Consider the following 24,380-nt stretch of genomic DNA (forward strand, 5'->3'; position numbering starts at 1 on the left):
ATTTCATAGTTTTTAAATTTTTTAAATTTTAATAAGTTACATTATTAGAAGATATACACAATTTTTTTATTACCTGATATATAATATTTTTTAATAATAATAAAAACTTGAATTAAAATTTATATACACAATTATTGATATTAAAAGACATAAAATCATGTACATATAAAAATCAAAAATTAAAATTCTAATAAATCATACATAAATTTATTAAGTCGTGTGATCTGTTTGTTAAAATCATTTGCACAAAGTAGCAATATTTAAAACTTTTACTCACAAATTTTGTTCTATTAAATTTTATCAAATATTTATTGTTGCATTTAAAAAATATGAAAGGAGATTTATGTGTGTATATATACACATAAATTTAAATATATAATAATAATAAAATGTAGTTGAATAAAGTAAAATAAGGTAGATTTGGAAAAAATACTTGTCAAGTGAATTTGCATTTATGAAGTCTCTTTAGAAGCTCTTTTCATAAAAATATTTAAAATTAAAGAGATATAAAGTAAAACAGACTATATATATCTATAAATTTTTAGTAACCCTATTTTTATAAAACAAATTTGAATTTTTAGAAGTTTTTGAAGTTATTTTATTTTTATTTTCAAAATATATGTTTCTAATTTTATCGTCAATTTTATGAATATTTCCAATATTATGTAGACGTTTTTTTAAATCAACTCTTAACCTCTGTTATACATATGTTTCATTCAAAAGTTCCAGATTTTTTTGACAGTCAATATACTATAGATATTTTTTTAAATATAAAATTTTAATTTTTAAAATTATTTTAAGTTGATACTTTTTTAAAACTTAATCCTTGTGAACTGAAGTAAAAGTCTTAAATAAAAAGACAGATTATAAAAATAACATTTTATTTATATTTACAAACTAAAGAGTTTGACTTGACATACAAGATTGAAGTTAAAGTAAATTATTCTATAATAAATTTAACAGAATAAAATGAGTGTAATTAGTATCGTTTTATTAAAAACCATTGGATCAAATAATAAAAGAAAAACATTTTTTAATTATACTTATTTTCTGTTTTTGGCATTTCTTTTGCTAAAAAATGTTGTCTTGCAATCTTGTGAATTTAAATTTTATTTTATTGATTTTTTGTCTTTTACAGAGTGAATAGAATAAATACTAGATTAATGGATTAAAAATTTATCATTTTCTCAGACTTTATATGATGCTACATATTTATTTTTTCTATTTTATTGTCTATTAAAATGGTATGTTGGACTTTATATTTAAAATTACAAATATAATTACTTTTTAATTTTGTAAATATTCTATAATTAAAGCTTCAGAAAACAAAAAACCTGAAAAAGAAATTAATATTCTTGATTTGAAACAAGATGCTTAAATCATTATTAATTTACACAACTAAAAACTTAATATTGAAGCTTATAAGTGGATGATGAGAACTAGGAGCAATTGGGTGATTGGCTTAAGGTAGCCAAGGGTGGTAGACATTTCACTTCGGGAGCAAGGGACAGGTTTTACAATGTTACTGGTAGTTGCATCATAGATTATGAATAATTTTTATATTTTCATATCCTAATGCCACTTCACCATTTTATTTTGTTTTCTTTCTACATCTAGTTTTTTTTTTTTTTTTTTTTTTTTTTTGTTTGTTTGTTTGTTTGTTTGTTTGTTTGTTTGTTTTTTGGGTGAATCATGATGGGATCCCTGGAACAGCATTATCCTTGCATCCCATCATCATGTTGGCAAACTAAACTATTCTTCATTAGCAGTATGAGCATCTTCAGTGGGCCATGTCAAATGGACATAGTCAAGTTGTGTTCTAATTTTGTAACGTGGTAAACTTAGTCTAGTGTAGATTGGACGCCATGACAAACACCCAAATCCACACAAATCCAAACTGCCAGAGATTCACATGCCCATCGACTTTGCTCGGCACCGCATTAACTCGCAAGATCGGTGGTTCAGGCAATGCTTCATAAATTCGTCTCACTTGAACCGTACCGATGGTGCTGCCGTGGTCGGTAATCTCCACCTCCGTTGCTACAATCAACGAACTTCAGATGTCGCTCTGCGAGTAGTTGGTCAGACAACTTCACACTGAAACCCACGAAGCTTGTCCATGAGTCCCATAGTTTCCAGTTATGAATTTGAGCTGGTATTCCAATTCCTGCAGATGTAATTTTCCCGCTGATAGTGGGGTGAATGTCAGACTGTTAGGGTTTATCCACGTGTATATTCACGTATTTGAATGTGATGCTGTGATAATGGTTAACGATTACCTCGTATATTTGGGTGACAAATTCAAACTTGACTGTAATCTGTACTGGGGTGTCAGTCGTGTTAATATGTTTCATGACAAGTCATTATGTGGGGGAAGGAGGTGTGATCAATTGTCAACACAGACAGGAGGTGCGTGCAGCAGGTTGTGGCCACGATCAGGTCGAGGAGCTCGTTGCGTTGTCTAACTAATCAGATGTGCATGTTACCTACTGGCGGTTGATTTCAGGTTTGTAAACATTTTGGCCACCTCACACCAGTCCGGCAGACACACCCTCCTTGGCTTCCTGCATGCTACGACCAGCTGCATTCACTGCTGCAGGTTGCACTGCCGCTTCACGCGACCTGAGCGTGAGGTGGTGGTCTTCTTCATTTCAGGCGCCAGTTGTTTATAAACTTATCGGAGCTTAGGATCCGTCAGCAGAGATGATGCTGATAGTCCGGCTTGTTAGCGCCATTTTCTCTCTTCTCTTCCATGATGCAAGGTTGCCATTTAACGCTATCCCTGCTGTTGAGTGCCGCTCAAGGTCGTTGATAAGCCGAGCTCCCGCTAGTTGGTGGAAAAATTGTAGCTAGCTGTGAGTGTGGAGTGTTTGAAGTTAGCTTTCAACCATGGTGCAGATTTGGAATGTTTTCCATATATTTCTGTCACTGGTTACGGCAGCTGCTATGTGCAGGGTTGTGATGGCGGACTTCTCCCGGGCAGAGGTGGACGGTTTTCTGCGGCCTCAGAACGTCGCAAGAGCGCAGCTGGGCCTCCCACCCTTACAATGGGACGGCCGACTGGCTAACTACGCGCAGTGGTGGGCTACGCAGCGGCAGTACTACGGCGACTGCAGACTTCAGCATTCCGGGGGACCTTACGGGGAGAACATCTTCTGGGGGGCGGGGAAGCTGTGGCAGCCTGTGGAAGCAGCCAACGCGTGGGTGAGGGAGAGACAGTGGTACCGCTACTACAGCAACTCGTGCGCGTACAATAACAAGTGCGGGCACTACACGCAGATTGTGTGGCGGGGGACGACGCGGGTAGGATGCGCGAGATCTGTCTGCAACGATGGCAACGTATTCATGACGTGCAACTACTACCCGCCCGGCAACTGGGTTGGGCAGCGACCATACTGATAATCACCCATGTAGTTCTAGCCCGAGCTCTTACTGCAGCTTCTCTTCCTTAGGTTTCCCCCTTGCATTCTGTAGAATCCTCAAGCATCTGCTTCGTGTTGCCACGCTTTCCTCGTGACAGCGTTGTGCGTACGGATTCCCCTTGGCTTCAATAAAGAAAAGAAGAATATAAGACCAAACAGTCAGCGTGAAGAATGTGTACTCGTCGCCTAACAGCCTTCTTTCCATAGCAAACCAGTATTGATATGCTCCAGAGTTGAAGCAACAAAATGCATGCCCGTCGAACGTCGTGGCCGTTACCCTTCAATGGGAGGACAAGCCTATTGTTGGAGTTTGGTAAGGGAAGTTTACAATTCCAATTTGCTAACTGTTGTGAAAGACTTCGTCTAGCTTATCGTGATTCGTAGCATTCTTCAACTTGTTTAGAAGTTAAATTAGGCCAGTTTCAGTGGATTACAACTGTAGTTCAACACGGTTAACTCCTCCATGATGCTGAGCCTGCATCAACCCGAGCCGCAATCCAGTCTTGGAGTCTTCAAAAACTATATGCGGTCCTTCTCCTTCTGCCCAGCAAAGCTGAAACCCACAGTGAACACAGTCAATATACGTCATTTTTACATGAAAATAAATAAGCAAACCACGACTTGTGCCCAAAAATGCTCCATGATTGTTTTCAGAATGTCTGAATAACAATTTTTCAATCTTTTAGGCTGAAATGCAATGCGTTTAATGAAGGATAAAATTATTAAAATTGATTTTTATGATTGTGTTGAAGTTTGTTATTGAAAAGTATAATTGAAAAGTATTTAATTGTATCCTATAATTCGTTTTGTAATAACAATATCATTGTCTGATGTGGTTATGTCTATCATTGTCATTTTTTTAAAGTTTTGATTGTGTATGGATGATTTTGAGCATGAATTTCTTTTTATATTACATGCATTTTAAGATTATGATTGAAATGTTCTTCAATTATCAACCAGACACTTGAAGTGAAATCTATTGAAAAAAAGTATGTAGCATAAGTAACCTAGACCTATTGTTAGGTAACTATACTTTTGAAAAACATATAACAATAAATTAATACACTAATTGATCTTTTTTTGAAATATTAAAAAATCAGTATTTTAAATAAAATAAATTGTAAGTTTTGTATTATGTGAAAAAGTTGCAATATCATGTGTCATCATTTTTGTTGTTCTTGTTTCTTTCTTTCTTTGTATATAATTTTCCCCAATATGTCTTATAATAAATATTTCTTTTTTCTAATTATAGATAAAAATTATTACTTCAAAGATTATATGCAAAACAATCATGAATGCCATATCACATACACATCAAGAAAAATATCCTTATAAAAAAATGATTATCTTGTAAAAGCACCACACCACATTTTTTTGGCTAAATTGATTTGAATTTAGTATTTTATTTTATAGTTTGAACTAAATATATATATATATATATATAAAATAATATATTTGAAGATGATTGTATATATATATATTTTATATTGAAGATTAAATATAAAAAGAATGTATTTTTCTATTATTTCCTCTCTGTACATATATATATATATATATATATGAAATTAAAATAATCTATTAATAATCAGAAATAATATAAACAAATAAATAAAATTATTAGTATTAAGATAAAATAGAATCTTAAATTTGAATCTTGAGTGGAATGTACATGAGATATTCAAAACACTGAAGTTGGTTTTGATCTTATTTCTATATATATATATATATATATATATTAGTTATCTAGGATGTCAATAAGAAGCTTCTTTAGGACCATAAAATATATGGAATAAGTGTCAAAGTTGTGGGATATTTTCACAAAAGATGTTTAGATCCAAAAAGAAATATTAAATAAATTTTTATAATCAATCTCTCTCTCTATATATATATAATAGTAGAAATCCATACCGTTGGCCACAAAAAAAGAATAAAAACTTAATTTGTGATTTCAAAGTTAAATTGATTACTCCTAAAGAAATATTGACCAATTTATATATATATATATATATATATATATATATGTATAAAAATAGAATAATTTATATTTCTTTATTATAATTAGTAAATATAATTTTTATTTATTATAAAAATAAATTAGCTAAGTTAAGAAAAATTCTAAATAATCTATATTTTTGGTAATATTTTTATCTTTTTTATTTTTATGATATAAGATCTTCATCATATTTGGAGAAGTGCATTGTGAAAGAATAACATACAACTATCCATAGACAAATATTGAGGTTTTAAGATCTATTCCTACATTCTTTAACAATTATCCATAAAATTTGTTAATATTCATTGCAAATACTACATTTATATAGTATATCACATTCAAAATTAATATAGTATTGAAATAGAAATATCTATTATCAGAGACAAGAAGACTAAAAAGTCTTAAAACAAGACTATGGAATAAAAAAGTATTAATAAGAATAAAGAAGGATTCACTCTTTTGTCTATATATAATATCTCACTAGGAACTACGTCATAGTATTTTATAAGACCTTCAACATGTGTTTAACTTGCAAGGCAAGTTTTCAATATATGAGCCACATAATTAGCTTGTACTATAAGCTACCAACACGTTATTGTATTATGTGAAGTCTTGCTTGAGAGTGCACCAAGTACTTGGCTATAGAAGATAGAATGGAAATTACAACAAAAAAATTCTAATTCTATTAGAATACTAAATAAACTCTAATTAAACCTTAAAAATGCTAAATAAGCTTTAATCAAATTCAAAAGAAACCTTAAAGAAATTACAAAAGAAACATTAAGAAATCTTAAAGAAATTGAAAAAAAATCCACAATAAATTTTAAAAGAGTCCTTAAGAAGTCCTAAAAAATGTTAGAATAATCAAAAATATATCTTAAATAAATCTCAACTAAGTTCTAATTTAACCTTAGTTGAAATTCTAATGGACTTTAATTAAATCCTAGACAAATCTTAAATCCTAAACAAAATCTTAGCCAAATTCTAAATCCTATATAAATCTTAGATAAAATACTAGATCCCACATCAAATCCTAAATCCTAAACTAAACCTTAGATCAAACTTTAGATCCTAAACCAAACTCTAAATAAATCCTAAATCCTAAATCAAACCCTAAACCAAATTCTAATCCTATTCAAACTAATCCTAGTACAGTTTAGAACCTCAATAACTATCAATTGAACCATTGATCTTGCTTAAAAATTTATACACCTTTCAATAATTAAGTTAAAAAAAAAGAACATTAAATTTGAAGATAACTGCACTTATCAAATAGAAAAAGAAATCCTAAAATCTGCTCGAGTGTTGGCAAACCTTCTACTCCAATTTAAATGTTGAATTCTTAGTGCAAATATCTCCTTATTAAACTATTTAACTGTCTTTAAATTTCACATATGTGTAGGAAATCAAGTCTATTATCTTCAAATATAAACTTTACTCTAATCCAATAAATAAATTGCTAAAGATCTTAGAAATCCTAATTGCCTTTCATAGTCCAATTTCTGAGACCTCAACTTACTTAAAATTCAATAGCCTTCCATTCAACCATTCAATCAAGCTCAAACTTATAGCATATACTTTAAAAAACTATTCTTATAAGTCGTCAAATTTTGAATTATAGATCTACTACCAAATTCACAAAAATTTTCAAATATGTAATACTCTTATTATTTCATAAATTCCAAAGTCACCCAAAACAATTGTGACTTTGTAAAGCTCTTGCAAAGTCATAACATACTCAATTCCTTCATAATCAATACTTAAATAAATTCCATCAAGTCTACTTTCAAATTCTATTCTCCAATTTGCCAAAAAACTCCTGAATTGACATCTATGCCTAGTTTTGTGCCCTGGGGTCTGATTTCAATCTACATTGATAACTAGTTTTCTTTGAGTATCAAATTTTTTTCTTTTGAGTTAATTTTTATTTAAATAAAATTTTAACTACTCTTTATATATGCTTATATTTTTTATTTGTCTAATCTACCTTGTTTTGCCTTATTTATGGCCTTACAAAGTAAATAGAAGCCTATTTTGTAAAAAAGTAGAATTTAAATCTTTAATTCGAATTTCTTTTAGAATATTATCTATTTTCTAAGATAATTTGCTATAATATTTGAAATAAGATCTTCTATAATATATTAGATTCTTTATTCCTTTCACCAATTAATCATGTTATATCACGACTACATACAATACTTGGTTAATTTATTGGCTAAGTTTTTAGCCTACTAATCAACTCCAAATACATGTAAAGTCAAAGTTGCATCTATAAAGCTTTTAAAAAGCTTGTCTATAAGATATTATCAAATTTATCTACTTTAGTTTATTTTTACCTATTTATATTATTTAAGTAATTATTGAAATAAATATATATATCAATGATACTATTTTTATTTTTTTATTTTTAGGAATGAATTTTATGAAAAGTAATGATCATGTGTTAATAAATTCTAAGATGAAAAAAATTATATTTTCTATATACTCTGATCTTTGTTCTCTTTGAAGATAGTTAATAGGTCTTTTTAACTATTGATAATATCTCATTTTAAAGTAAAAAAGACTAACTTAAAATTTGATCAATGTTGAGGCTTTTATAATTTCTTTGCTTCTTTCATAACAAAGATTTATTATCTTTCATCTTGATTTTAATGGATATTTTTAATAAAATATATCAATTTTTGTTTTTTTTTATTTGCATGATTCTAAGCTGGCTCTCATGTGCATTTACTAAAATCATATTTGCATCAATGAATAAGATATTTCAATCTATTTTGGTACTATCTTGAGTCAAAGACTTATTTGATTTCAAATTCTTTATTATTATTCACTTCTATAGGAAGAAGTAGCATTTATCTTTTTCTTAGTATATCTATTGTCTTATTTGGCTCAAAAAGAGATACATAGAATATGGGATGGATTTTCATAGACTTTGGTAGGTATAATCAATGAATAATTAGATTGATTTATTTTCAAATAAGAAATGGTCGAAGTCTATGATAATCTAATTTATCATAAGGGCAAATAATCTTAATATTATGACAAAATAATCATACTTTGTTGCTAATATGGAATTAAGGTTGTTCTTTATGATAAGCATATGCATTAATTTTTTTATTATTCTTGAGCTTTTATTAATTATGCCTTCATTTTTGCATATAGCTCTAATAAATAATTTTCCAAATCTTTTGTTACAAGCTTATTAACTTTTGAAAAGTCAAAAGTATCAAATTATAGATAATAACCATAATTAATATATATATATATATATATATATATATATATTGATTAGAAAAATATATCATATTATTGTAGATAATTTTTTCTAATAAAAAAGAATTATTTAATCATTTAGTTGGTAGTTGATAGAACACCTCAATTACTACTTTAAAATTTGATTCATCTACTTTATTTGTCTATTAATTTTAGGATAGAAAGCCAAAGATAGTTTTATGTCTACTATTAAAATTTTGAAAATAATTCTCTAAAATATTGATAAAAATTGAATCTCCTTATCCAATATAACATCTTTTAATAATTTATAATAAAAATAAATATTATCAAAGAAAAGCTTAGCTACTTTTTTTTTATCTTTGATAGATTTTGTACAAGATAAAAAATATAAAAATTTGATGAAATAATTTATTATCACAAATATAGAATTATAAGAATATGAGACTTAAAAATTAGTAATAAATTCTTTAGAAATAAAAAACTATAATTATTCAAAAATAGATAATTGCTAAAGAAGTCCATAAGATCAATGGCAAAGAGTTTTTGATCTTGAAGAAATATTATATGATTGTACAAAGTCTTTAATTGCCTTTCACATTTGAAGCCACCAAAAATCTTTATATATCAATTCCAAAGTCTAATTATATCCAAAATATCCAACTATTAAAAAGTCGTGACAAGCTTGAAGAACAAATAATCATGTTTTATTTTTATGAACATATAAACAACCCTCAAAATAGCATAGATTATTCTTGAACTCAAACTTAAAAGTATTATGAGACTTAGAAGAATTAGTCTTAATATGAAAACAAGAAGGTTAAAGAATATATTCAATTGAATTTTTTTGAGAATGGTTGAATCAATTGTTAATATTGATTTCATTGCTTGAAGATAAAATTACTTTGGTTTTAAGAAGAATATTTTTTTAAAATTAAAATTTATATTTTTTTTTAGTATAAGATAAAAAAAAGTTAGAAATCATGATTAAAAAAATTTGTTATTTTTTTAATTGATAAGTGATCTTGAAATCAATTATTAATAATAATATTCTCTAATGGACTTAGCAACAATTCAAAACATATATTGAAATGAAATACTTGAAGTTTTTTTGATTCTTATATATAGTAATTAGACTAAAAGTGCCTTCTAGATAATGAATTTATAATTGTAAGAAGTTCTTTGTTGTAGATCTCATAATTGACCTTTGCTACTAAAAATTTCTTAAAATAAAAAGATATTAGATAGAATTTATTATCTCTTTCTATTTGTAGAAATATTACCTCCAAGGCAACATCACATGTATTTATTTTTATAAAAAAATGCTTTGAAAAAGCCAACATGATATAAGAATGGTGCAAAAATAAATAATGTATTTAAAGCTTTAAACAATGCTTCAGCTTCTTTATTCTATTGAAGTTTGTCTTTATAAGTCAAATGTGTAAGTGGAGCTATAAGTTGAAAGAAGTTCTTGATGTAGTTTCAATAATATATAATAAATCTTGAAAATAATTATATATCTCTTATTATTTTTGAAATCTTCTAATCCATGATTGTCTTGATTTTCTTAAGATCCATCATAAGATCATTATTTGAAATAACATATCCTAAAAAATAAACTTGAGTAGTGTGAAATATATACTTTTTCATCTTAGCGTATAATCTTGTATCTTTAAATTTTTATAATATACAACAAACGTAAAGTTTATACTTTTTTTTGTTCTTAAAATAAATTAAGATGTATTTTAGATAACAAACAAGAAAATCATGAAGAAATTTTCAAAAAATATTATTTATTGAATGTTGAAAAATAATTAGCATATTTGTGAGTCCAAAAGGTATGGCATTATATTTAAAATGCCTATACCTAATTCAAAATGTTGTCTTCCATTCATCTCTTTCTTTGATGTATACCAAGTTATATGCTCTTCATAGATCTATTTTTGTATAATTCTTTGTTTGATTGAATTGATTAAGGAGTCTTAAAATCAAAGATAAAGGATATCTATTATTAATGGTGATCTTATTAAGTCTTTCATAGTCTATACACATCGACAATAAATTGTCTTTCTTCTTTACAAATAAGATATGAATTCCTACTTGAGATTTAAAATGACATATGACTTTTTTAGATGAGTTCTTTTTAATGTATTCCTTGATTGCAACCAATTTTTTTCAAAGTCCCATAAAAGTAAATAATCAAGTGAGAATTTTTTCAAAGAAGTATGATGAAATAGAAATAAAAAAACATGTATATTAAAAAAAAAACTAAAATGGCTATTGCCAAAAGACAAGAAAACTAAAGATTCTTGAATTTGGACTAAAACAAGAAAAGAATTGACAAGAGTGAAGAAGGCTTTACTCTTGCTTCTATATATACTATCTACCTAGGAGCTACGTAGTAATGTTATATAGAACCTCCAACATGTGATGACTTTGTAAGTCACATGTCTTAACTTAAAAGACAAGTTTTTTATGTGTATGCCATATAGTTAGCTTGTTCTATAAGCTACCTACATATGTGATATATGGCTAAATTTTTGACCAAGTTTATAATCTAAAATTTAATTATAAATAAGTGTGAAGTCAAAATCATGTCTATTAAGCTTTTAGGAAGCTTTTCTAGAAGATATTATGAAATTAATCTACTTTTATTTATTTTTACCTACTTCTATTTAATCATATAGATAATTATTAGAATAAGTATGTATGTTCGTGATATTATCTCTCATTCTAGAAATAAGTTCCACAAGGCATAGTCATGATATATTGAAGAAATTTAAGATACAACTAATTCTATTTATTACATATATTGATCTTTGTTCTCTTTAAAGATGGTTGATAGGTCCTTTCAGCCATCAATAATGTTTCATACTCAGGCTAGAAGACCATCCTATTATTTAATTGTTGTAGAAGCTTGCATAACTACCTTCAAATAAAACAATTGGAATACTATTAGGAATTATTCCTATATCTAATAAAATCACCAAACATTAGAAGTTTCTTCTAAAGTCATGATATCAAATATTTATAACTTTCTATCTATTCAAAGAAGAATATATCATTCTTAAGGTTCTTCATCTTCATTATCTCATCTTAAAAGTTGAGATAATTGCAATGTCTCATTTTGTAAGTTAACAAAAAATAATTCTTAATTTAAATATATTTGTTGTTGATTCTTCATTTTTTTAGCACCACAATATATACAAAAGTTACAAATAAAGATAGAATATAGAATATTATCTTTTCTTGATCTTATTTCTTTTATAGCAAAGATTTGTTATTCTTCATGTAGATTTTGATAGATATCATTGATAAAAAGCCTCCATATTTTTTGTTCTATTTGCAAGATTCTTTGTTGGCTTTTATGTGTCTTCACTAATATCATACTTATACCAATGAATAAGATATTTCAAAGTATTTCAGTACTGCTTTGAATCTAAGACTTCTTCTACCTCAATTTTTTATTATTTTCCACTTCTATAGGAGGAGGTGGCACCTCTTTTTTTCTTGGCATGTTCATTGTCTTATATAATTTAAGAAAAGATAAAAAGAATATTAGATGAATCTTCATTGATTCTAATAGGTGTAAGTAATAAATAACTAGATTAATTTGTTCACAAATAGAAAAAGGTTCAAGCTTACAATAGTCCAACTTATCACAAAGGCGAGTAGTCTTGATATTATAACAAAGTAACTATACCTTATCACCTATGTTGAATTGTAGTTATTCCTTGCAATAGGCATCTGCATTAATCTTTTGTTGTTCTTGAGTTTCTTTTAATTGCACCTTCAATATTGCATGTAGCTGTGATAAATAATTTTTCAAATCTTTTGCCATAGGATTATTAATTTTTAAAATGTCAAAAGTATCAAATTATAGATGATAATCATAATTAGCAAAAGAAAGTGTTTGGTGAGTAGAAGAATGTACTATATTATTATAGAAAAACTCTACCAATGGCAAAAGAGTCATTTAATTATTTTATTAGTAGTTGATGGTATACCTCAAATACTACTCCAAAACTTGATTAACATGCTCCGTCTACTTATTAGTTTCAAGATAATAAGCCAAAGATAATCTTATATCTATCTTTAAAATCATAAAAAAAAAATCTTTAAAATCTTGATACAACTTAAGTCCTCCTATCCAACATAATATCTTTGTATAATCCACAATAGTAATAGATATTTTTAAGAAAAATTTTAGCTATTTTTTCTCCTATGATAGTATTTGTACATGGTACAAAATGTACCATTTTGGTAAAACAATCTAATGTCACAAATATAGAATCATATAAACCTAAGATAAGGAGATCACTAATAAAAGCCATAGAAATGAAAGACCATGGTTGTTACGATATAGGCAATGGTTGAAAAAGTCTATAGGATCAATGATAAGGAATTTTTGACCTTGAACAAATGTCATATGATTCAACAAAGTCTTTTACTACCTTCCACCAAAAATCTCTAGATATAAGCTCCAAAGTCTTATTGTTTCCAAAATGTTTGGCCATTGGAAAGTCATGGCATGCTTGAAGAACACATAAACAAGTTTTTTTTTTTTAGAATATATAGGCATCTTTTAATATAGAATAGATTATTCTTGAACTTGAATTTAGAAGCATCATAAGACTTAGAAGAAGGATTTTTGATATCATGAGCAAGAAAATTAGAGAAATAATTTGATTGTATTTGTTTGGTAAATGTTGAATCAACAATCAATGTTGATTTTATTGGTCAAAGATAAAAATACTCTGGCTTCAAGAGATTTTTTTTTTTTATTAAAAGATATATTTTTTTTTATATAAAATAAGAATATCTAAATAAGGTACTTAATAAAACTTATCTTATTATTTTTTAGGTCGATAAGTAATCTTGAAATCAAATCTGGATAAAAACATGCTCTAATGGACTTGGCGATGATTCAAAACATGTGTTGATATAAAATATTCTAGATTTTTGTGGTCTATATAAACAATGACTTGATTAGAAGTACCTTTTAGATAATGGTATCATTCTTGAAACAAATCCACAATTGCAAGAAGTTCTTTAACATAAATCTTATAGTTGATCTTGACTATTAAAAGTTATTTTGAATAAAAAGCTATTTGGTGAAGTTTACCATTTATTTTTGTTTGTAATAATATGACATCTAAATCAAAGTTTGATGTATATTTTTCCATAAAGAATGGCTTAAAAAAGTTGACACAATACAAGATTGGTGAAAAAATAAAGGTTGTTTTTAAAGCTTCAAATGTTACTTCTACTTCTTGATTCTATTGAAGTTTGTCTTAACAAGTCAAATGTATAAGTAGAGTTGTAACTTGAGAAAAGTTCTTAATGAAGATCCAATAACTATTGACAAATTTCAAAAAGTATTGGACATCTGTTATCGTTTTTAAAATCTTCCAATCCATAATAATTTAAACTTTTTTAGGATCCATCATAAGTCGATTATTTGAAATAATGTATCATAAGAATTCAACTTGAATAGAGTGAAATACACACTTTTTTATCTTAGCATAGAGTCCTCTATCTTTTAGTTTTTGTGATACATGATGAATATGAAGTTCATACTTTTCTATATTGTTAGAATAAATTAAGATATTATCTAAATAATAAATAATTAAATCTTCTAAAAACTCTCAAAAGATATTATTCATTAGATGTTGAAAAGTTACTAGTGCATTTGTAAGTCCAAAAGGCATGATGTTGTATTTAAAATATTCATACTTAATTCAAAATATAGTCTTCTATTTATTTCTTTCTTTGATATGTACCAGATTATATGCTCTGTATAGATCTATTTTTATATAGATCTTAGCTTGATTCAATTAATCAAGAAGTTTGGATATTAAAAATAACAAGTAACTATATTTGATGGTAATTTTGTTAAATCTTCAATAATTGATATACATATGTAGTGATCTATTTTTTTCTTCATAACTAAAGCTAGAGCTCCTGCTAGAGATTTGGAATGGCATATGAAATTCTTGCCTAGATTTTCTTCAATATATTCTTTGAGTTTATCTAATTCATTTTGTGATAAACTATAAATTTGTCCAAATAGTGGTTGAACTCCTTGAAGGTCAATTAAGTAAACTTAGGGATGATATTTTAGAAGAATATTTACATTCTTTTAATCAAATATATCTTTAAAATCTTAATATTGGCTTAAAATTCCACTTAAAGTCTTTCTATTATTTAAAATAGGTGTGCCATGATACAAGGTAATCCTTCTTTTTTAGCATGCAAGAAAGCTCTTACACTTATAAATATAGATTTACTTCCACTAAATTTATGACTTTCTACTTGATTAACTACACTCTTAATTATACTTTAAAAAAAAAATCAAGACTACAAGAAATCCAATCTATTTTAGGATTATATTTTTTAGCCATAATAAACCTAAAATGATTGGATTAGAAAAAAATCTAATGATATTAAATATTACAAAGCTATTATAACCATTAATTGTTACTTCTATAAGAAGGATTTTATGAATAATATCTCTTGAAAATAATGGATGACCATTTATGACTTCTACATGAATAAATTTAGTTTTCTTTATTAAAGATATATTATGTCTTTTAGCAAATTTTTCATCTAAGAAACACATTGAGGCTCTTGAATTTAATAAGACAAAGGCTTTGTGATGTTTAGGTCCTAAAATAATACTTATTATTAAAAAAAATTATGAACAGAGAATAGAACCTTTACTAGGTGTTATATAAAGTTCACATCATATGGTTCCTATTATAATTAGACAAACTTGTTTTCTGACATACTATCTTCTTTGACAGTTGTACTCCTCATTTTGTGGTTGTGTCACTTCTTTAGATAATGTTGAGCAGTGTGCTTAGGTTTTCTATAATACAAGCACAAACTTTCTTAATGACAATAAGTCTTTTTTTGTTGAGCAAGAGGTTTGAAATGTATCACATCAATTTTCATATCCTTTACTCCTAAATGTATATATTGAAGAGACATTGGTATTGCCATTGAATTATAGTAATATTGATGCATACTTATGTGACTCTTAAATTGAAATTCAAAAATTTGACTATCACACTTCACAACAAAGTGAATTGCTTGACTCAATATTTAAAGATTAGACAAGTTGAGCATCAATTTTTTTACCTTATATTATAATCCATAAAAGAATTGGCTAATAAATGCAACATCATTTCACTTGATATCAATTATAAGATGTTAAAATTATAAAACACATAATGTTATTGATAAATTGTCTTATTGCAAAATATGGATCTTATTAGTTGTAACACAAATTGCATCATGATCTCTATACATGGATCAAATTCTACCAAAAAAACCTCTAGATTATGTAATATTAGATCATAGCATTCAAAAAAAAATAAAATTTATAATAATATTAAATATGAAAGAAGTATATCAATGATTTTAACTTACAATCGTGGAGTTGGATAGCATTGGAATTGAAATTCAATCAGAAGTTGTACTTGATTGATAAATCTTCAAAACTTGGATCTTGTGCCATCAAATTTTTTCAATGGTATAATCTTTAGTTCTCTAATATTGGAAGGATATTGTACTATAGGAGAAGGTATATGATTTGGTACACATGTTGAAGCAACTCTAATCATCTCTATATCTTCTCTTCTTGCCATTCTTTTTGTTTTTTATGATATTAAATTAAATTGATGCATTGCAAGCATTAACATCCTCAATTTTTCTTGCATTTGTGCCATTGCACTCTTTGTTTCAAGAAGCTCTTCCATAATAAAACTTAGAAAAGAGAAGATATATAATATTGTTGAAGCCAAAAAGAAGAGAAGATTTGAGAACAAAGAAAATACTAAAGACGATATGAGTTTAGAAGATGGTAATGTAAAATTTCTAATACACTTATGTCTTATCAAGAAAAAGAAATAATCCACTCTTAATCAAGAAAAGGCAAAGTTTATATATTATAAATATATACTTAGTATTCTATCAAAGATAAGAATCCGTTGAAAGTAAATAAAAAAAGTGAAACTTTTCTTAAATAAGTATAATAAAATAGAAATAAGGAAACATACATATTTTAAAAAAAAATGGAATGGTTGTTGCCAAAAGAAAAAAAAATGAAAGACTCTTGAATTTAGACAAAGGTAAGAAAATAATTGAGAAGAATGAAGAAGGCTTTACTCTTGCCTCAATGTATATTATCTACCTAAGAGCTACATAGCGACATTCTATAGGACCTCTAACATGTGTGGACTTTGCAAGCTACATGTCTTAACTTAAAAGGTAAATTTTTTATATTTGTGTCACATAGTTAGCTTGTTTTACAAGCTACCCACATGTGTGACATGTAGCCAACTTATTGACTAAGTTTCTAATCTAAAATTCAATTATAAAAATTTATAAAGTCAAAATTATGTTTATAAAACTTCTAAGAAGTTTTTTTAGAAGATATTATGAAATTAATCTACTTTTATTTATTTTTACCTACTTCTATCTAATCATATAGATAATTAATGGAATGAGTATGTATATTTGTGACAATTTAAGTTGGAGTACTTGCAAATTACATACAATTAATAACTATGAGTTGCAAATTCTTCCACACATATATTATTGAAAATCAAAGGTCACTAAAAATTTCCTCATATGCACAATTTAAATGGTCAACTATCATATGTACTGTCTTAATTGATCTATTGTATAAAAGATGTATTTCATTCTATATATATGCCTATATACTAATAAGCAACTCTCCTTTTAGCTACTTCTCTATCATCTCTTCTATCATTATTTGTACTTAGTTATGCCAAAAGATCATTCAACTATTCATAAATTTATAATAGTGTAGAATATATGGAATATAATCTATATATATATATATATATATATATATATAAACTAAAAAAAACTAAAACAGAAAATTCTTTTTCTTGTAAATGATCTACTGTTTATAATATAGTTACACAAATTATTTCAACTTCATCACAAAGTTATGTAGTGATTGTATACCATACTCTCACAACAAAATACTAAAACATTTAAGTGTGACAAGACCTAATAATGATTATATTCTATGCTCATATAACAAAATAGTAAAATATTTAAGTATGTTGAGACCTGGTGATAATTGTATATTATGTTCTTATAACAAAACACTAAAGCATTTAAGTGTGTCTAGACTTGGTGATGAATTTTATGTCAAGAAGTTCCATAAGATGGTAGTTCCATAAGATGGTGCCTTGATTTGATTCTTTAATTTGTTATTCATCATATTTATGTAAAATAATCCTATAATCTATATCCCTCAAAATTAAAAATCAAAGCAATAAGGTATTTTACTTGTGACAAATAGATGTGGCATATAAAGCTCTTTTGCATACAATATAAATTATAACAATCATAGGTTTTAAAATTTATGGTTTTACCATGTTTCAAAATGTAGCTCCTCCACAACACTACTAAATTGTTACTATGTGCTATTGTTGGGAGAAAAAAAATTATACATTGCAATTTCCATTTATATGCCTTTTATCCACCATGATGTGCATTTCTTTTATTGTATTACTAATCTATATGTTGAGTCGTGCCTCATTTCTATTTGTGCTTACATTAATACAATCAAAAATTGGAATCAAACTTACATCTTCCAAAATCCAATGCTTATCACCCCTTCTTCTATGACAACTTACTTTTGATCTAACATCGGTGTAGAATCACTACTCTTCTTTTCTATGGAAATAACATTCATTGCCACAAAAATTACCTTGATTGTTTGTTAAATCATTGATTGGAAAAGCAGCACAAGTGGCTTGTTAAGACATAGATGCATATGGAGAAATTCTCTTATTGTGGTAGAGCAATAGTAGTACATGGTTTATTGCTACAATCACTTGCTTCATCAATTAGAATAAATGTATATAAGTATCCATCAAAAAACTCAATTGCCTCAAATTCTATACCAACACCAATACTTGGATTAATGTAGCATGTGAATAAATTGTTATTGGCTCTTAACAACTCCATTCTTTGAACAACTCTGTTCTTGAAGATATTCATGTCTCCAATTCTCTTTGCATTCTCAAAGTTCTTAGAATTTTCTTCAATAGTCAATCAAAATGCATTTTTATCTCTTTATTTTATATGTCCAAGTTGTTTATATACATATCTATATATATATATATATATATATATATAACTTGTAATTTTATCTTACATGTGCAAAACTTCTTCTATATTTTATAAAAATAAAAATGACTATGCTATAAAATATAAATAATTCTTAATATTTATTTTAAATTTTTATTAGATATAATTTTGGATAAATATTCCAAAGCATTAAATAAAAATAAAAATGAGGATTTAAAATTATTATTGTAGTTGAAATTGTGGATATATTTTAATCTTAGATTTTTAAATAAAGTCTATAATAAATTTTGTAATTATTTTAATAAATAAATTCATACTTAATTTTAAAATTTAGAATTGTTTACATAATTATTCAGAATAAATACATTGATTTTTTATAAAGAAAAAAAAATTAAAGGAAAAGAAAATAAAACATAATAGAGGTACTTGAAAAGAGGAATGACATCAAGAAGATTTTGTTAGTTAAAGGGGAAGAAGAAAAAATCATTTGAAAAAATTTGCTAATATTCACCAAAACTGATATGTATTGTGTGTTATCAATCATAAATCAATCATTGAAAAAAATATAAATGATTTATTATACGTAATTTAATTTAATTCGATTTTTTTTCTTTTCCTTTTTCAATTTCAATTTAAGTCATTTGTTTGCACAAAATTTATTTATTTTAAGGGTTTGAAGCCATAAATTATAATACATGAAATAACTTATCTTTATATAACTGAATAACAACACTATTCAAAATTAATGAAAACTTATGTTAATATATTTGTGTACTCAAAAAATTACAATACAATTCAATTTCAATTCAATTACAATTTAATTACAAGTTTTTGCACAGAAAACTAAGAATAATGATTACAAATATACGGCTTTTTATTTCTTTTGTTGGAATCCAATTCAAATAAAAAAATTGTAAAAAATATTGCATTTTTTGAGCCAATTAGCTAAATTAGGTGATAGCTTGTATATGTAGTTGATGAAGACATAATTGTATTTCTATATTGAATATTCCAACCTGACTTTTGTCTCCCTGGAGAAAACCACCACCATATGCTCTCAAATCTTCTTTTTAGTTTCCTTCAAAAAAATAATTTAAATTAATTTTCTAAATTATATACACAAAACTTACATTAATTACAATCATCAATATTGAAAATGATAACTTTTTTTTCATGTATAAAACCTAATAGATAAAAGTAAATAAATAAATAAATAAATGGAATAGAAAGAAAACTCACTAAGCTAATAGAAAACTCAGAGAATGAAAAAACGTGGTTGTGGAAGGGGTCAAAGAGTAGCATATTATATATTGCTGCAGACAACTTCTGGCTCTTAAACCAATTTCTTCTTTCTATCTCAAATAATTCTCAATTAAATTCTATATCTGAAAAAAAAATAGTATTTTTTCCCCAAACACGATTAATTCTTAATTGGGTGATTCCAAAATATAAATATAAACCAAACACCATTAAAATATCTTCATCGTTATTGGCAACGTTGGATGCATGCATGTGATTAACTGTCTCATAGATATTCCACCCATTGGATATTCATCCACGCATACTCATTCATCAACTGGATTTCATCCTTAGACATCCATAATCCTCATAGTTCATTCATCCATAATTGACCCCATATTGCTCTCATTCGGCACGAGGACCCAGAAGAAAAGAACTAAGACTGCGTTGCAGAGGAACTGAGGAGATAAGATACATTGAAAATTAGGGCTTCGGGGCACCACGTCGAAGAAGCTCGCAAATCGAGGCGCGAAGATCAGGGTAGCAACCAACCGGATCGAACGAAAAAACACCGCACTGTAGAGGGTGAATATCGATTCTACAGTAAGTTACTCACGCCACAACTGTCTCTTCCCAATTTGAATATTTGCAATGTAAGAAAAATGGCCACGGCAGTAGTGGCATCGTTAGCGGCAGCTAGCGCCCCGAGATTGCTTCCCCTCACCAATCTGCGGGTGGGTTGCAGATGGGCTTTGCAGCAGCGGAAGCGATGCTTTGAGTTGGCGCGTCAGTGGAGCTCAGCTTCGCGGTTCTTGTTTCCTGAGCGGCGTGTTGAATTGAGAGAGGGGAAGAAGGAAAGGTCCCTGTTAGTGGTCGCCATGGATCAAGTAACGTCGGGGAAAGCCAGGTCGCCGAGTGCTGACGACCACACGGAGCCTTCCTCAGACGCAGAATCCGAATTGTTGCATTCTCTGTACGCAATTCCAAGTATAGACAAAGCGTGGGCGATTCCATCGTGCCAAGGTGGAGCGGGTTTCGATGTGGTGGTGGCGATGAGCCAGGTTAATCTCCCTGCGAACGCGAAGCGCACGTTTCTGTCTACGGTCTACATTCCAGAGACATCGAGTGCTACGATCACAGATTACCACTGGTCACCGTTTCCTTTTGAGATCAGCGGGGCCAGTCTGATCGTCCCTTCACCTTCGGGTGCGAAAGTGCTGATAATTCGCAACCCTAAGGATTCGACGTCGCCAACGAATCTTGAAATCTGGGGTCCTGGGCAACTTCTTCGGGAGATATTTGTGGCATCATCAGTACACGGATCAGTCTATGGAGACGGTTGGTTTGAGGGTGTTTCGTGGAGTCAGAACGAAGAATCTATTGCGTATGTTGCCGAAGAACCTGTCGTTTCTCGCCCCGTTTTTGGCCAGTCTGCATCGACGCCAGGTCAGAACAGCAATGCTACTTTGGAGGCAGGGAATTGGAAAGGCCAAGGGGATTGGGTGGAAGATTGGGGCGAGTCCTACTCTGGAAAGCGAAGACCCGTCCTATTCGTTGCGAATGTCAGCACCGGGGCAGTGCAGGCTGTTGAAGGCATTTCCCGAGATATCAGTGCTGGGCAAGTGGTGTGGGCTCCTCAACCGGCATCACCTGATGGTCCACAATCTCTCGTTTTTGTTGGCTGGTCATCTTACGCTGAAAATTTCAGCACTCCACGCAAGCTGGGCATGAAATACTGCTTCAATAGGCCTTGTCATCTTTACCACGTTGAAGCCCCAGTTCCTGACAGGGAGCCTTCTGATGCACCTCGTGAGGCTACCAACCTTACAGAAGGCGTGAGTAGTGCATTTTCCCCTCGATTTAGTCCAGATGGAAAGAAGCTGGTGTTTTTGTCTGCTGAAGCAGCTGTCAAAAGTGGAGCGCACAATGCCACGAATTCCCTTCATCTTATTGATTGGCCAACAGACTTGATCAGGATCGGTGAAAAACCGCAGGTTAAGGACATCGTCAACGTTGTGCAACATGCGGAAGAAGGTGCTTTCCCTGGTCTGTATTGCTACAATCTCGTTGCAAACCCTTGGTTGGATGACGGCTCTACGCTCTTGCTCTCCTCAGCATGGCGCAGTCAGCAGGTCATTCTTAGCATTGACGTTGAAAGTGGCAATGTGAGTAGGGTTAGCTCTTCCGATTCCTTGGCTTCCTGGAATCTTCTCGGTTTGCAAAATAGTTGCATAGTTGCCACTGTCAGCTCCCCAATTCAGCCCTCGAGTTTACACCTAGGCCACTCGGCTTCTGTTGGCAGCCCGCTCAAAGGTGGCAAGGAGTGGAAGTGGTCAGCCATCAATGTCCCCTCCCTTAAATTCGCTTCAAAGATAGAATCAGTAATGCAATCCATGAAATATGAATTGCTCCAGGTCTCTCCTCCGAAAGCGGACCCTCTGAAGTCCTTATCCGTAGGCTCGGGGCAACCATTTGAGGCTATCTTTGTCTCCCCAACGGGCTCCATCAGGCCTCTTACAGAGGAGCCAAGGATAGAGAGTATTCCCCCTCTGGTGGTGGTGCTGCACGGAGGTCCTCATTCCGTTAGCCAAACCAGCTTCTCCAGGAACGCAGCGTTCCTCTCAATGTTAGGATTTAATCTACTCCATGTTAATTACAGGGGCTCATTAGGGTTCGGAGAAGAAGCACTACAGTCTCTACTCGGCAATGTGGGGCGCCAGGATGTCGATGATGTCCTTGCGGCATTGGATCTGGTTATTGGAAATGGAATGGCAGATCCTGCGAGAGTTGCTGTCCTCGGTGGATCACACGGTGGCTTCCTGGCGACACATCTTATTGGCCAGGCACCGGATCGGTTTGCCACCGGCATAGCTAGAAACCCTGTATGCAATGTCTCCTCCATGGTGGGTATCACTGACATTCCAGATTGGTGCTACGTGGAAGCTTTTGGTAAAGATGGGCTTTCCAACTACTCTGAAGCTCCTTCGGTTAAGGACCTCAGTGTGCTATACCAGATCTCTCCCATTGCCCATATCTCCAATGTTAAGGTGCCGACATTGTTTCTGCTTGGGGCTCAAGACAGAAGAGTGCCAGTATCCAATGGCTTCCAGTACGTACAAGCGTTGCGGGCGCGGGGACAGGAAGTCAAAGTCATCGTGTTCCCCGAGGATGTTCACGCCATTGATAGACCTCAGTCGGATTTTGAGAGCTTTTTGAATATCGGAGTCTGGTTGAAGAGATTCATTCAGTAATGAAGCATGGTCGATAACATGTGAACATCAACGTGATCAGCCTTGTCACATGGCAAGTAAGATCCGAGGCAAGTTTCAACTTTGCTGCATTTACTTGGCTAGCATGTACTCATTTTAAGCTTCCTCAGATTCAGTTGGACACTTGGAACAATTCAATCACGGGTTGTATCATTTATGCTCATTCTTGTGGCTACCACTGAATTCTTTCAGTATTTCTTCAGGATTATCTGACCATTGTGTTTTCTATTCAAAGTTTCTTGAATTAAGGCGAGCATCGTCACCTGTCCAGTTAGCTATTAAAAAAAAAAAAAAAAAAAAAAAAAAACTGGACTTAGGAGTAGTAATATTCAGAACGAAGCTGACGAATCGTGTCAACTTCAGTCCTACTCCACAAATATATTTATTTTCTTCTAATTTGTAATCCTACAAAACTTTATTTGGAATGTAGATGCTGCGACATAAATTGCAACGATGGTTTATTTGCATTTGTACTGCCACACCTAGTCAAGTAACTTGTCCTGTTGCTGAATTATTCATAATCTTTCATTGCGAAAAGATATCGTTCCATGGGATCTTTCTGAAGCCAGGAATCTTTCCGATTTAGCATCAGAAGATAGCTGATTTTTTTAGCAATTTATTTTTGCTGCCATATCTACATTAATGATACTTTTGGGTGCAGTTACCATACATTTCTAGTGGTATCAACTACTCATCGTTCAATTTTTTTGCACTGGGGCTGAGTTTAGTTTATATGCTATCAATGTACTTTCAATGATCAGGGGGTAGGAATAAAGTATTTATGTCAAATCTCATTCCTCATATTAGTCCCTTCACAATCGTTGCATGTCAGGCATTATTTTAAATGGTTTTTTGTTTTTTTCGTTTTTTTCGTTTTTTTTTTTTTTTTTTTCTCATCAGTATGTGTGACTTGCCCCTCGTGCATGGACAAACTTGTCTGGAAAAGCACCACACCACATGTCCAACAAATGAGTGAATCCTTTGCCCCCTTTTAGTCAATAGAAAGGATTCAGAATGCTTTTTTCATGGGGGTTGTGTCGACATCAGCGATGCATTACAGTTCCATGGCCTACTACGGGTTCCATGAGT

The 24,380-nt window shown here is 30.0% G+C and overlaps 2 protein-coding genes across 4 annotated transcripts; both read left to right on the top strand.

Moving 5' to 3' along the window:
* Window positions 1-1,954: 1,954 nt before the first annotated feature.
* On the top strand, window positions 1,955-3,578 carry LOC112272751 (pathogenesis-related protein PR-1). Of its 2 annotated transcripts, XM_073530977.2 has the most exons (3): window positions 1,955-2,081; window positions 2,507-2,762; window positions 2,955-3,578. In XM_073530977.2, the coding sequence occupies exons 2-3, from the start codon at window positions 2,704-2,706 to the stop codon at window positions 3,397-3,399; spliced, it is 504 nt and encodes a 167-aa protein (XP_073387078.1). In that variant the 5' UTR covers window positions 1,955-2,081; window positions 2,507-2,703; the 3' UTR covers window positions 3,400-3,578. The 2 variants fall into 2 exon arrangements, with proteins under 2 accessions (XP_073387078.1, XP_024356618.1); XM_024500850.3 differs by lacking the exons at window positions 1,955-2,081; window positions 2,507-2,762 and adding an exon at window positions 2,144-2,506.
* A 16,881-nt stretch (window positions 3,579-20,459) lies between these two features.
* On the top strand, window positions 20,460-23,758 carry LOC112278092 (acylamino-acid-releasing enzyme 1). 2 transcript variants are annotated; one of them, XM_024511172.3, is made up of 2 exons: window positions 20,460-20,625; window positions 20,768-23,758. In XM_024511172.3, the coding sequence occupies exon 2, from the start codon at window positions 20,901-20,903 to the stop codon at window positions 23,271-23,273; it is 2,373 nt and encodes a 790-aa protein (XP_024366940.1). In that variant the 5' UTR covers window positions 20,460-20,625; window positions 20,768-20,900; the 3' UTR covers window positions 23,274-23,758. The 2 variants fall into 2 exon arrangements, with proteins under 2 accessions (XP_024366940.1, XP_024366929.1); XM_024511161.3 differs by lacking the exon at window positions 20,460-20,625 and having other exon boundaries at window positions 20,654-23,758.
* Window positions 23,759-24,380: the final 622 nt, after the last annotated feature.

The sequence above is a fragment of the Physcomitrium patens genome, chromosome 2 (assembly GCF_059467195.1).
Source record: "Physcomitrium patens ecotype Gransden chromosome 2, ASM5946719v1, whole genome shotgun sequence".
Classification (NCBI taxonomy): Eukaryota; Viridiplantae; Streptophyta; class Bryopsida; order Funariales; family Funariaceae; genus Physcomitrium; species Physcomitrium patens.